Below are 12,960 nucleotides of genomic sequence, written 5' to 3' on the forward strand. Positions count from 1 at the left end.
ATTATTATATTAGTGTTAATATTTTTAGGCTAGAAGAAAATATTTTAACTTATCGTGATAATTTAAATGACTCAAAAATTAATATTTTATCCTTTTATTCTATTTTAAAGAAAAAATAACTTTGGTTATTCATTAATATAAACAAATTTTACTACATATATTATTTATAATATTATTTTATCTATATTACTCTTAGTTAATTTATTGATTGTTTTTTCAATGTCATCTCATTTAATTAAAACAGATATTTATTTTATTTTTAGTATAAATACTACTAATTTATATAAATCATGAATGAGATTCCTTATAATTTCTAATAATACAATGTTATATAAATACATTTAACAATATAAATTAATGTTAATATGTGAATTAAAGTAAAGATCACATATAAATTACAAAAATATCTTTAAAATCAATACATTTATAAATATCGATTATTTTCTCATTTAATTAATTTGATTAAAATTATATATTTATTTTATTAATGATTTACTATTCTTATATGCTATAGTAACTCAGAAGTGATTAAACATATGATCTATAATATTGGTTCAATTTAAGTATATATTTTGTCGACCCGTTAGAAAAATAGGTTCAGCCCGTCGGGCACGCCTATAATTTAGGATTTAGGGTTTAAAATAAAATATATCATAAATATAAAATATATTCAAATTAAACATAATATTGATTTATCCTATTGCATTCTTAAAATTTAAGACCACTATAAATACAATAAATACACCATTTCTATATATATAAGTAAATATTTTGTCGGGCCGTTAAATATTAGTAATAAAAAATAGATATTAAAGTTGATTATTATTTACTCACAATATTGATATTAACCGTGTATCATTACTATTATCATATTTTAATTCATAATATCGATATTGATAGCATATCGTTATTATTTATTATACTTTATTAATAGTGTATCAATTGAAATTTTTAATATCCTTTATTATACTTTAGTTGTATCTTTAATTATAATTAATATATTACATATATTTTTAAAAAGAACATAAAAAAAATAAATAATATTTATAGATAAAACTATATCAAGTATAAATTTTGTATTAAATTTTTTTTAATTATATATATATATATAAAATGAAAATAAAATAAAGATTATAAGTTATGAAAATATAAACAAATTTTACTACATATATTATTTTATCTATATTACTCTTCGTTAATTTATTGATTGTTTTTTCAATGTCATCTCATTTAATTAAAACAGATATTTATTTTATTTTTAGTATAAATACTACTAATTTATATAAATCATGAATGAGATTCCTTATAATTTCTAATAATACAATGTTATATAAATACATTTAACAATATAAATTAATGTTAATATGTGAATTAAAGTAAAGATCACATATAAACTACAAAAATATCTTTAAAATCAATACATTTATAAATATCGATTATTTTCTCATTTAATTAATTTGATTAAAATTATATATTTATTTTATTAATGATTTACTATTCTTATATTTTATTTTATATGTTATTTGTTTACTATAGTTTGAGTTTTAATTATATATAAATTGAAATAAATCTTTTAAAATATCGAAGTTTCTAATTATCTATATAAATGTCATTTTTATATATGTCATTAATTAATTTGATAAATATTAAAATTTATATATATTAAATTTATACATATAATTTTTTTTCGAACATTAAATACAATTATTTTTATTTGGAATACGTTCCTAATGTTAATTTTAGAAGCGAAGACGAAACGCTTCTTTGATATGTGATACTTTTTATGCACACCTAATTAATAGTGAATCAAAACAATTATAAGAATAACTAATATATCAATTCAAAACGGTTCTTTGAAATACATTCCTAAAGTTAATTTCGTAAGCAAGTACAATTACTATATATCTTTTCCCATAAAATAGAGGAATAGGGGGAAAAAAATAGAGGAATAGGATAATAATAACAAATATGGACATGAAATATGTTGTTTTATGGATTGTTATAATAATAATAAAAGGAACAAATTATTCTTCATTTATTAGATATTTATCATTTATCTATTTTTTTAATTAAAAAAGATTTCAAAAATATAAGAATAAATAATATAATGGTTCCAAATTCAAATAATTCAGTGGTTCCAAATTATGCAGAGCTCACTGTCTAATTAACAAATCTCCTTTCATATTCAATTTAATTTTTTTATTTTTTTATTTTTTTTTTATTTATAAAATGGTAAAAATAAATAATATAATGATTACAAACATGTAGCATGTTTAATTGATTAGGTAAGAAAAATTAATTTTAAATGTATATTTGAAATCTGCCACGTGATATTTATTTTGCGTGTGATATGCGGTAGCTCTTCATCTACTTTTTAGAAATTGTAAATTTATCAATTGGGTTATATGCTAGTAACAATTGATTACACGGTTTCAACTATTGTTATAATTTTAATTATAATACTTTACACTGTTTTAACTTTTGGATTATATTAAGAAATATAATCTGCACATTCCACCAGTACCAATAACAGCAACATAATCACCTGAACGCATTTCCTCCGCATGAGCCATAGCATGATAAGCAGTAAAAGCAAGGTTTCCTAAAATTGCAGACTCCTATATGGCATTGAGCTTGGTAATATAGCCAGTGCATTTGCACACAACACATTATTAAGCAAGTCCTCCCATACTATACACAACATTTGTGAGAGATGTGAAACTCTTCAATGGTGAGAGGTTTGATAGGTTCCCAATAAACAGCTCCATGTATGTAAGATGGCAATCCACCACCGCCACCAACAACGGCTTCCGAGTGAAATGAAACAGTACTGGAAAGTTAAACGTTGAATAAATCACAAAAATAAAATCAATGCTCATAATCAATCTTTCTAAATCAAATTAGTATTGAAATTTAAAACTATAGAGTGAAGAAGTAATAATGATAAGTAGACCATATTCAACCCTTGTTCTGCATAAAATCTTCTGGAAGCATCTCTGCAAATCATTCTTCTTGATAAATCCTTAGCAGAAGATGAAAAGGAACAGAAGAGGAGATACTTAGTAAAAGGAACTCCTCTTCATCCTCTTCTACAATATCATCGGATAAATACAAAGACTTGTATCTATCTGGAAATAAAAGTAAAAAAATAGTCAATAAGTACAGAAGCCATAATGCCATAATGTAATAGAAGTGCTCTCTAGGAAAAATACAACAGATTCTAACATTTAAAAACAATTGGGAGAAAATTGACAATGATTGCATCTGGAATAACCAAAACATACAAACAAATACACATGCATAAAATCCCAGTAGTAAAAAAACACACCACAAATAAAACAAAGCAATATAAACACAATCAACACTTCAACATATAAAATAAATGCTTCAATTTGATAACAAACAACAAATGGAACCATAGCCCATGACATCCGGAAAAAAAGAATGTACTGATGTTGTTTTTGAATATTTTTTTTTCAAAAATTCATTTGTATTTCGGTGTAAACCAAACAAAGCATAACATAACAGCCTGGTTTGTAAAAATTGAAGCAAAAAATGAAAATCGAATGAATGAAGTGAAGAAGATAACCTTGATTAAGGATAGGGGAGAGGTATGAGAGGATGCTGTAGATAGTTTCATCTGAGGCGATGGTGGTTCAACGATTGGGAAGATAACCTTGAAAGTCTCTCTGAACTCAAACCTAAAACAATAACAAAATCACACAAAAATCAGAAACAGAATCACATTAAAAACTCGATGAATTGAACTTTAACTGATGCAAAAAAAGCAGATCCAACAATTTTCAGCACCGAATCATACACATTTCAGATTCTAATGTGTTTGGATATTGAATTGAATGGCACAGAGCTATAGATAGTTTCATCTGAAGAAGAACCCTAAAATACACAAATATCACAAAGAATCCTAAAATACACAAATATCACAAAGAACCCTAAAATAACTATTAACTTTGGAATCCATCACCACCAACAAAATCGGCTCTGCACACATGTTGCTGAGAAATGTTGGAATATTGATGAGTGAGGGCAATGATATATGTAAGGGTTTAGGACTGTTTGAATTAATATAGATGATGAAGAAGATTGGATCGTTGAACTTAGCCGCCTCATTAGATGTGGATATCGGCAAGCATGCTTCATTGGAAAGTGGAAAATATTGATTAGGCGTGTTTGGGAAGAAGAAAATCAGGATGTTAATAAATGAAAAGGTAGGGTGTGGGATTCTATGAAGAACGTTAACCAATTGTGTCGTTTAAGATGGCAAAATATCATTAATGGGAAGTTAAAAAATAATTAAAATTAATAATCCCGTAATGACTGATTTAGCCCTAAAATGAAAGTAATCGATGGATTAATATGGGATTAGAATGTAATTAACAGAGGCTTTACTTTTCTTAGTATAGTATTGATTCGTTTGGTTCATGCCACTCTAGGCCACTCTAGTTAAAACCAATACTATATATATATATATATATATATATATATATATATATATATATATATATATATATATATATATATATATATATATATATATATATATAAAATTCCCTTTATCTATGAGACGTGAAAGAGGGAGTACCTCAGAAGAGATTTTTTTACCTACCTGCCACTATTCTAAAATAATAATACCAATATGCCCCATGTTAAAATTAAAACACCAAAATGCCACACTTTTAGTTCACGTCCGTCCAGGGGTTGGCCGGACCGGTGAAGATTTTTTTTCCCCAGTTGGGGTCCGGCCAGGGGTTGGCCGGACTCTAACTGGCCCTTTTTTTTTTAAAATGATTTAAATCAATTAAAATAAAAAAAAATAAAAAAAAACAAAAAAAAAAGGTCCAGTTAGAGTCCGGCCAACCCCTGGACGGACCCCAACTGGGGAAAAAAATCTTCACCGATCCGGCCAACCCCTGGACGGACGTGAACTAAAAGTGTGGCATTTGAGTATTTTTTTTTCATTTCATGGCATGTTGGTATTATCTTTTCATTATTGGGGCAGATAGGTAAAAAAATCCTCAGAAGACCATTCAAAAGCCAACGACAACATTTGGAAATTTCAAAGTTCCTACATTCACACCAAAGAGGTGAAAAAAATCAAAGTTAACTGCAAGGCTGCAACGACTACTGACATCAACCTAAGAAACTGCTTTCCACATTCACTCTCACCTTTATCTTCTTCTAATCTTCTCCATTCATCAAAATCCACATAATTTTCCATAACCGCGTCTCAGAAAGGGCATACCCGTCATTCCCTCTTCCCCAATCATTCTACTTACTAGATCATTCCAATTTGTAGCTTCTATTTTCCTCAATACATTTGATTATTCTCAAACTTATTACATTCTCTAAAAATGGCTGAAAACGGAGAAGAGAAATTACTCGCTATGGCACGGCACATAGCAAAAACGCTAGGCCATAACAACAACATTATGTCCGACGACATTCTTCAAATATTCTCGAACTTCGATGGAAGATTCTCGAAGGAGAATCTTTCTGAGAAGCTCCCAGTTCTAGATACAGATCCCAGAACCTGCGCCGCACTGGATCACTGCCTCAAAGCCCTCGACCGTCGGATCTCTCACTACGTCTCCTCTGACCACCCTATCTGGGCGGACTCCGCTGACGCCGAGGCTTTTCTCGAAGCCGTCGACGACCTAATCGCCTCCGTCGCAGAGTGGAACCATCTCACCGCTGATAAATCCATCGCGACGTGTCTTGCACGCGCCGAGGATATGCTCCAGCACGCTATGTTCCGGCTGGAAGAAGAATTTCGATCACTCATGGAACGCGGTGGTGAGTCGTTTGACCTAACTCAACCCTACCAACCCTACAACAATGATTCAACTGAGAATTTACCGTTTGATTCGGAGGAAGAAGATGAAGAAAACAACGGCGGAGAAGAAGAGGATCTGATTCCTATTGCGATGCCGGTGGCCGATTACGACATCGTGATTGATGCTTTGCCGTCGGCGACGATTAACGACCTTCATGAGATCGCAAAGCGAATGGTTGCTGGTAGTTTTGGAAAGGAGTGTTCGCATGTATACAGTAGTTGCCGGAGGGAGTTCTTGGAGGAGAGTATTTCGAGATTAGGGTTACAGAAACTTAGTATCGAGGATGTTCAGAAGATGCCATGGCAGGATATTGAAGATGAGATTGAAAGATGGATTAAAGCTTCCAATGTTGCTCTCAAGATACTTTTCCCCAGCGAGCGACGGCTCTGTGATCGCGTTTTCTTCGGATTCTCCTCCGCTGCGGATTTCTCCTTCATGGAGGTTTGCAGAGGATCCACTGTTCAGTTGTTGAATTTTGCTGATGCTGTTGCCATTGGAAGCCGTTCGCCCGATCGGTTATTCAGAATCCTCGATGTTTTTGAAACATTGCGAGACCTAATTCCAGAGTTTGAGGTTTTATTTTGTGATCAGTATAGTGTATCTTTGAGGAATGAAGCGTTGACGATATGGAAGAGGTTAGGGGAAGCAATTAGGGGTATTTTCATGGAGTTGGAGAATCTGATTCGCCGAGATCCAGCTAAGGCGGGAGTTCCAGGTGGTGGACTTCACCCAATTACCCGTTATGTGATGAATTACCTTCGCGCTGCGTGTCGGTCTCAGCAGACATTAGAGCAAGTGTTTGAAGACTATGGACATCCATTAAAGGAGTTTCCTAAGATTGATGATAGAATGCATTCGTCTTCCTCTTTGTCAGTGCAAATGGATTGGATTATGGAGCTTTTAGAAAGCAATTTGGAAGCGAAATCCAGAATCTACAAGGACCCTGCTTTGTGCTATGTTTTCTTGATAAATAACTGCAAGTACATTGTTCAAAAGGCTGAAGATAGTGAGTTAGGAGCACTTTTAGGAGATGATTGGATCAAAAAACACACTGCGAAAATTCGGCAGTACCATATGCAGTATCAGAGAAGCTCATGGAATAAGGTGTTTGGGTTTCTAAAATTGGAGAACAGTGGCTCAGTGCCACCTAATGCCATAGCAAAGGTTATGAAAGAGAAGCTGAAATCGTTCAACACGGCGTTTGATGAGTTATGCAGAGTTCAATCTTCATGGTTTATCTTTGATAAAGAGCTTAAGGAAGAAATAAGAATTTCCATTGAGAAACTGTTGTTACCAGCTTATAGAAAATTCATTGGAAGGTTTCAGAGTCTTGCTGAAGTTGGTAAGAATACTGATAAATATGTTAAGTATGAAATGGAGGAAATTGAAGTGAAACTCAACGATTTGTTTCAAGGTAGCAGTGGATCAACTGGTAGCAGAAAACGAAGCTAAAGGTGTATGCACTTTGTCTATGTATCTATTGTGTAGTTGTAATACAGAGTTTTGGGTTTAGTTGTAAAAGATTTTTGATCTTGTATACTAGTTGTTCTGCTCAGCTTCATTATGATGATCGAAAATGTTTTTGCAATTGTTGAAACTTAAAAGCCACCTGAGTTTCAATTGTCAGCACTTAGAATAGAGTGAAAAGTTTTTTAAATCAACAAACAGGATTTTGTATACATTATTGTATGTGTTTCCATTTTTTTATTTGAGTCAAATTTAATACTCTGAATTTGATCAGTTCATCTCCAAACATGGGTATATTGAGAACTTAATATAATATAGGTTAAAACTTCTTTCGGACTAGAGCAAACAACAAATCTAATCATGCAATCATAATCAGACTGTCTAGTCAAATTTGCTATGCCTTAATATATATGGGTGTGTTTGGACCCTTAGACAAGTAGGTTAAAGGTGATTTTCCTTAGTACATTATATGTATCAACAATCTCAGAAGTTAAATGAACACGGACTTCCGGTTTTCCTAATGAACATGGACTTTCCCTAAGGTTACGAATCTCCTTAGAGAGGAGTTTGACCTTCTTGTGATTCCAGAAGTGCTAAGCTCCATGTATCTGTTGAGTATGTTCTAGGATGGAGTTCTTTTCTTTCTTCTCAGAAGTGCGGAGCTTAGGTTCTTTTATGATTGCTTCTGCCTCAGTTATGTTAGGTGCTTAGACTGTTTTCTCATATATGAAGTGAGTTGGTTCAGTTCCCTTGAGTTGTGTGTAGGCTTTGTTGTTATCTAAAAAAATAGAAGAGGTTACAAAAATGGAAATTATCATGTAATTAATGATAAAAAGAGACAAAAGAGTAGGACCGTCGTTGTTGTTGACGGAACTATTAACCATTATTAACCATAACTAGACTTTTATTGGGTTGGGTTGGAACTTTCCTCGTAACTCAATGGAAAGTCATAAAACAAAAACAGAGGCATGAGCCATAAATAATTGGAAATATATGAAATCAATTCTAAGGCTTAGAGTAAACATGTGGAGAGAATTGATGGAAAACTTATCTCACAAAAATATACAAAGTATTGGAGCTTTGTATAAAAATCATACAATAAGCAGCTTTGGTCTTTTTCTTTGAAATTTCAGCTTAAATAGATATACTTTCATATGCTGTCTTTGCTATCATGTTATTGAGTTTGTTCTGACAAACTCAGTGGGGATTCGAAATTAATTTTCTTTATGTTTACACAATTGAGAAAAGATGAAGCATATTCTAATCTAAATTTGGAGACAGCTGATGCAGCTAGAAGTGTGGAGATTTGTAGGCTTTGCTTCAGCTGTTGTAGGACTTTGCTTCAGCTGTTGTAGGACTTCTCTCTGTTATGCTCTAAGCTCTTCCTTCAACTATCTCTTGGAAGTTGGAATTTGTGGAAGATATCTCTTTACACAGTTTTTAGCTTCATCATCTAGGTAGTTAATTTTATTTGCTAAATTATTGCAACATTCTAGAAGACTTCGGTTCAAAGCTTATACAACATTTCTTTGGCTATCACCTTCGTCTAAATTGGTGAATGGAAAACCAAATGCTTATAGTTTTATTTTATGTGCTTCCTTTGCTATCTTTCAGGCACCACTAGTCATCTGTAAAGCCTATCACCTCACATGAACAGGACTTCTAAAACCACCCAAAACACCACCTTACAGGGATTATCACTGTCGTGGCAAACCCTAACTACCATACAACGTAATATACCTACAAAGGCCTACAACTCTCTAGCATTGCTAGGGAATACACACACTTTAACTTTTTAACCAGTACAATAATCTAAACTCTATGTTGGATAGTCAAACTCACCCCAGAATAAAATTACAGTCCATACTTATCTTCCTATTTGACTTCCTCATAAGAAAGAAATTTATTTGATAACATGTCACCCCAATTTTTTATGTTCATCTCTTTTCCCAAATCATGTATTTTCTATTATCAGGTCCAAAGTCAACGAAAACTCCAAGATGCATTTACTCTCCACATTCACCTGCCCTAGACCAGATGCCTCATGCCCGCTCTCAAAACTTCTTGCTATGCTACTTACATGTCCATTAACATCCCTTCCTAGAAAAAACTTGTCTCTTTGGAGAAAGCATTCTAAATTCTCCTAAAATTTTACCTTAAGGTGTTATACGGATGCAATATGAGGTGCGTAAGCACTAATAACATTAAAGGTCTCTTGTTCCACTAAAAATTTCAAGGCTATGATTCAATCTCCTACTCTTTTCACATCCATAATATCCTTCTTCCAATCCTGGTCCACAATAATTCATGCCGCATTTTTCAATCTAACTTTTCTAGTGTACATGCGATGTTGTACGGGACAAAATGTTGGGCAGTTAAGAATCAACACGGGAATAAAGTAAGTGTAGCAGAGGTGAGGATATTATGGTGGATGTGTGACAAGACTCAACAAGATAAGATTAGAAATGAAAATGTTAAGAGTGTTTGAGTGGCATCTACATTAGAGAAGATGATGAGAAATAGACTTAGGTGGTTTGAACTCCATTCAGATTCTTCGTTCTTGTTTTTCTTCGATGGATGTTGTAATAGATAATGAACATCCTAATAGTCTTCAAGATGAAAATAGTCTGGTAGTTATTGAATTCCATTCAGATTCGCTACAACAGGCCAGTACTAATACTATGGTGGAGGAACTCAGTAATTATATGAAGTTGCTTCAGCAGGAAACTTCAAATCATATTGACATGCTACTGGAGTGGTTGAAAGAATATAGGATTTCTAACCCCAATTTCGAAGGAATGAAGGAGAATTCCAATCTCATGATTGGCGCCTTGTCACCTGAAGCAATCAGCAACCTTCACAAAACAGCCAAGTTGATGATTACCTCCGGGTGTGAGAAGGATTTTTCCGCCTTGTATAGCAGTTGCCGGAAGTAATGTTTGGTAGAAAGCCTCTCAAGATTAGGTTTTAAGAAACTCGGCATTGAAGAAGTTAAGATATTGTCATGGAAGGAAATCGAAGATGAGATTGATATATGGATTAAATCTTCCAATGTGGCTTTCAAGATATTGTTCTCCACTGAACGCTGTCTCTGTGATCGAGTTTTATTTGGTTTCTCTTCTGCAGCTGATTTATCCTTTATGGATGTTTGTAGGGAATCCACACTTCAGCTGCTGAATTTCGCGGATGCTATCGCCATAGGAGGAAGATCAACCGAGCGGTTGTTTAGAGTCCTCAACATGTTTGAAACAATGCACAATCTAATGCCAGAGTTTAAGGTTTTGCTTTGTGATCAGTATGGTGTATCTTTAAGGAATGAAGTTCTGACGATATGGAACAGGTTAGGGAAAGCAATTAGAGGCATTTCCATGGAGTTGGAGCATATAATTCGTCGAGATCCAGCAAAGGTGGCAGTTCCTGGTGGTGGAATTCACCCTATTACCCGTTACGTAATGAACTACCTCTCTGCTGCGTGTTGGTCACAGAAGACATTAGAGCAAGTGTTTGAAGACTATGGAGTGCTTTCATCTCACTCTTTGTCAGTGCAAATGGATTGGATTATGGAGCTATTAGATAGCAATTTGGAAGCCAAATCCAGAATCTACAAGGACCCTGCTTTGTGCTATGTTTTTTTTTGATAAATAACTGCAAGCACGTTGTTCAAAAGGCTGAAGATAGTGAGAAACTGTTGTTACCAGCTTATAGAAAATTTATTGGGAAATTTTTTATTGATGTCTTTCTAACTTCGGAGCACTTCTAGGAGATGATTGGATCAAAAAACACACTACAAAAATACGGCTGTACCATATCCAGTATCAGAGAAGCTCATGGAATAAGGAGTTTGGATTTCTAAAATAGGAGAACAGTGGCTCAGTGCCACCTAATGCCATAGCAAAGTCTATGAAAGAGAAGCTGAAATCGTTCAACGCATTGTTTGATGAGTTATGCAGGGTTCAATCTTCATGGTTTATATTTGATGAACAGCTTAAGGAAGAAATAAGAATTTCCATTGAGAAACTGTTGTTACCAGCTTAGAGAAAATTTATTGGGAAATTTTTTTTTGATATCTTTCTAAGCATGTCCTGAAAAACGCTTTCACGGGATCACTGCGAATCTTGTTTTCCAACTCTATGAAAATACCCACTATTGTTTCCCCCAAATTCTTTAAAACTGTGTTTGCTTCATTCCTCAGTGACACGCTGTAATGTTCACAAAATAGAGACTCAAACTTGGGAATTAAATCACGCATTGTTTCATGGATGTCGAGGATTTTAAGCAACTGTTCTGGCAAATGGCTTCCATTTGCTACAGCATCGCCAAACTTCATCAAATGATTAGTGCATCACCTACAAATCTCTGTAAATGAGAGATTGGCAGCTGTGGAGAATCCAAAGAAAACAAGATTGCATAGTAGCCGCTCGGTGGGGAACAATATAGTCAGAGCAACCTTAGAAGTCTTAAGCCATCTTCCAATCAGGTCTTTTGGATCCTTCCACGACATCTACGATAGTATGATTCTCCGAGTCTAATAATTGTTTTATTAGGCCCTCCTCCAAGCATTCCCTCCGGCTACTAATATACACATTAGCGCATTCCTTTTCAAAAACCGGCGCTCACCATCAACTTTACTATTTCTTGAAGATTATTGATAGTTTCATTTTCCGGAAAGAGCAATTCCAACAAGAACACTCCTTCCGAACTGCGTTCAGACAACATCAGTTCAGATGCATTGTCAAAGTATTCCTTTTCCTGCTCCACAAGATAATTGATGACATTAAGATTTTCCTGTTGAATCGCTTTCACACAAGTCCTTAGTTGTTCCATCATGCTACTAGCGATATCAGTGCATACCAATTGTTGAGAAAAGATGTCAACAACTACCGAATTTTCATCTTGGAGTCCAGGGTGCTCATTACCTGGTCCTACATCTATATAAGCAGAAGGAAAGGAAGAACCAATAATAATAAGGGAATAGCTGAAGCCAACACCAACAATGAATAACTGTAATTTAATCTTCATGAGTTGCACAATTAAACACCCCAGAAAAATGTAAAGAAGATCCATTTCAAATCCACATTGATTTTGCCGCGACAAACTGAGTGACATGATAGCAAAAGCGGCACTTGTAATGAGACTATATGCATCTGGTTTCCCATTCATCATTTTATCAGAGAAAAAGGAATACACTGAGGTGATGGTTAAAACCAAAAATGCGAACTGAACTTTGAACCTGAGATTTCTCAAGTTGTTCCATATCATTGCTAATAAAATCAGGAAGCAGATGGTGAAACAGATAAACAGTAAAGAGATATCTTCCATAAATTCCTATTTCCAAATAGATGGTTGAAGGAAGAACTGAGCCCACAACTCTCCATACCTTTGTATGCCTCAGCCATCTCCGAATTTGGATTATAATATGCTTCATGTTTTCTCTGAAGTGAGTTAAAAGTTGAAACCGCTTTCATAGACATATATATTGAGATGTGAACATTTTTCTGTTTTCTTTCGGAAGCGAAACAGATCAAAAACTATTTAAATATAAAAATGGGTAATGGTAGTAAGAGTTGACTAAAACAAGTCTTTCTTTGAATAAAACTAAAATAAAAGTATATTATTACTCTCTCACAGTCACAATTGT

General features: G+C 33.5%; 2 protein-coding genes, 1 long non-coding RNA gene and 1 pseudogene across 4 annotated transcripts; 2 read left to right on the forward strand and 2 right to left on the reverse strand.

The window, feature by feature from the left end:
• Positions 1–1,985: 1,985 nt before the first annotated feature.
• LOC131631670 (uncharacterized) lies at positions 1,986–4,272 on the reverse strand. 2 transcript variants are annotated; one of them, XR_009292777.1, is made up of 3 exons: positions 3,590–4,272; positions 2,964–3,128; positions 1,986–2,830 (listed from the first exon to the last, which is right to left on the reverse strand). It is a non-coding gene; the product is annotated as an uncharacterized LOC131631670 (long non-coding RNA). The 2 variants fall into 2 exon arrangements; XR_009292776.1 differs by having other exon boundaries at positions 2,095–2,830; positions 2,954–3,128.
• Positions 4,273–5,080: 808 nt separating this feature from the next.
• Positions 5,081–7,534, forward strand: LOC131631686 (exocyst complex component EXO70B1-like). Its single transcript, XM_058902455.1, has one exon. The coding sequence runs from the start codon at positions 5,373–5,375 to the stop codon at positions 7,305–7,307; it is 1,935 nt and encodes a 644-aa protein (XP_058758438.1). The 5' UTR covers positions 5,081–5,372; the 3' UTR covers positions 7,308–7,534.
• A 2,361-nt stretch (positions 7,535–9,895) lies between these two features.
• Positions 9,896–11,357, forward strand: LOC131631706 (exocyst complex component EXO70B1-like). Its single transcript, XM_058902472.1, has 3 exons — positions 9,896–10,214; positions 10,449–10,948; positions 11,181–11,357. Exons 1-3 carry the CDS (start codon positions 9,896–9,898, stop codon positions 11,355–11,357), a joined length of 996 nt encoding a protein of 331 aa, XP_058758455.1.
• A 7-nt stretch (positions 11,358–11,364) lies between these two features.
• LOC131631707 (exocyst complex component EXO70B1-like) lies at positions 11,365–12,956 on the reverse strand (annotated as a pseudogene).
• Positions 12,957–12,960: the final 4 nt, after the last annotated feature.

This window comes from Vicia villosa, unplaced genomic scaffold (genome assembly GCF_029867415.1).
Source record: "Vicia villosa cultivar HV-30 ecotype Madison, WI unplaced genomic scaffold, Vvil1.0 ctg.000857F_1_1, whole genome shotgun sequence".
Taxonomy (NCBI): Eukaryota; Viridiplantae; Streptophyta; class Magnoliopsida; order Fabales; family Fabaceae; genus Vicia; species Vicia villosa.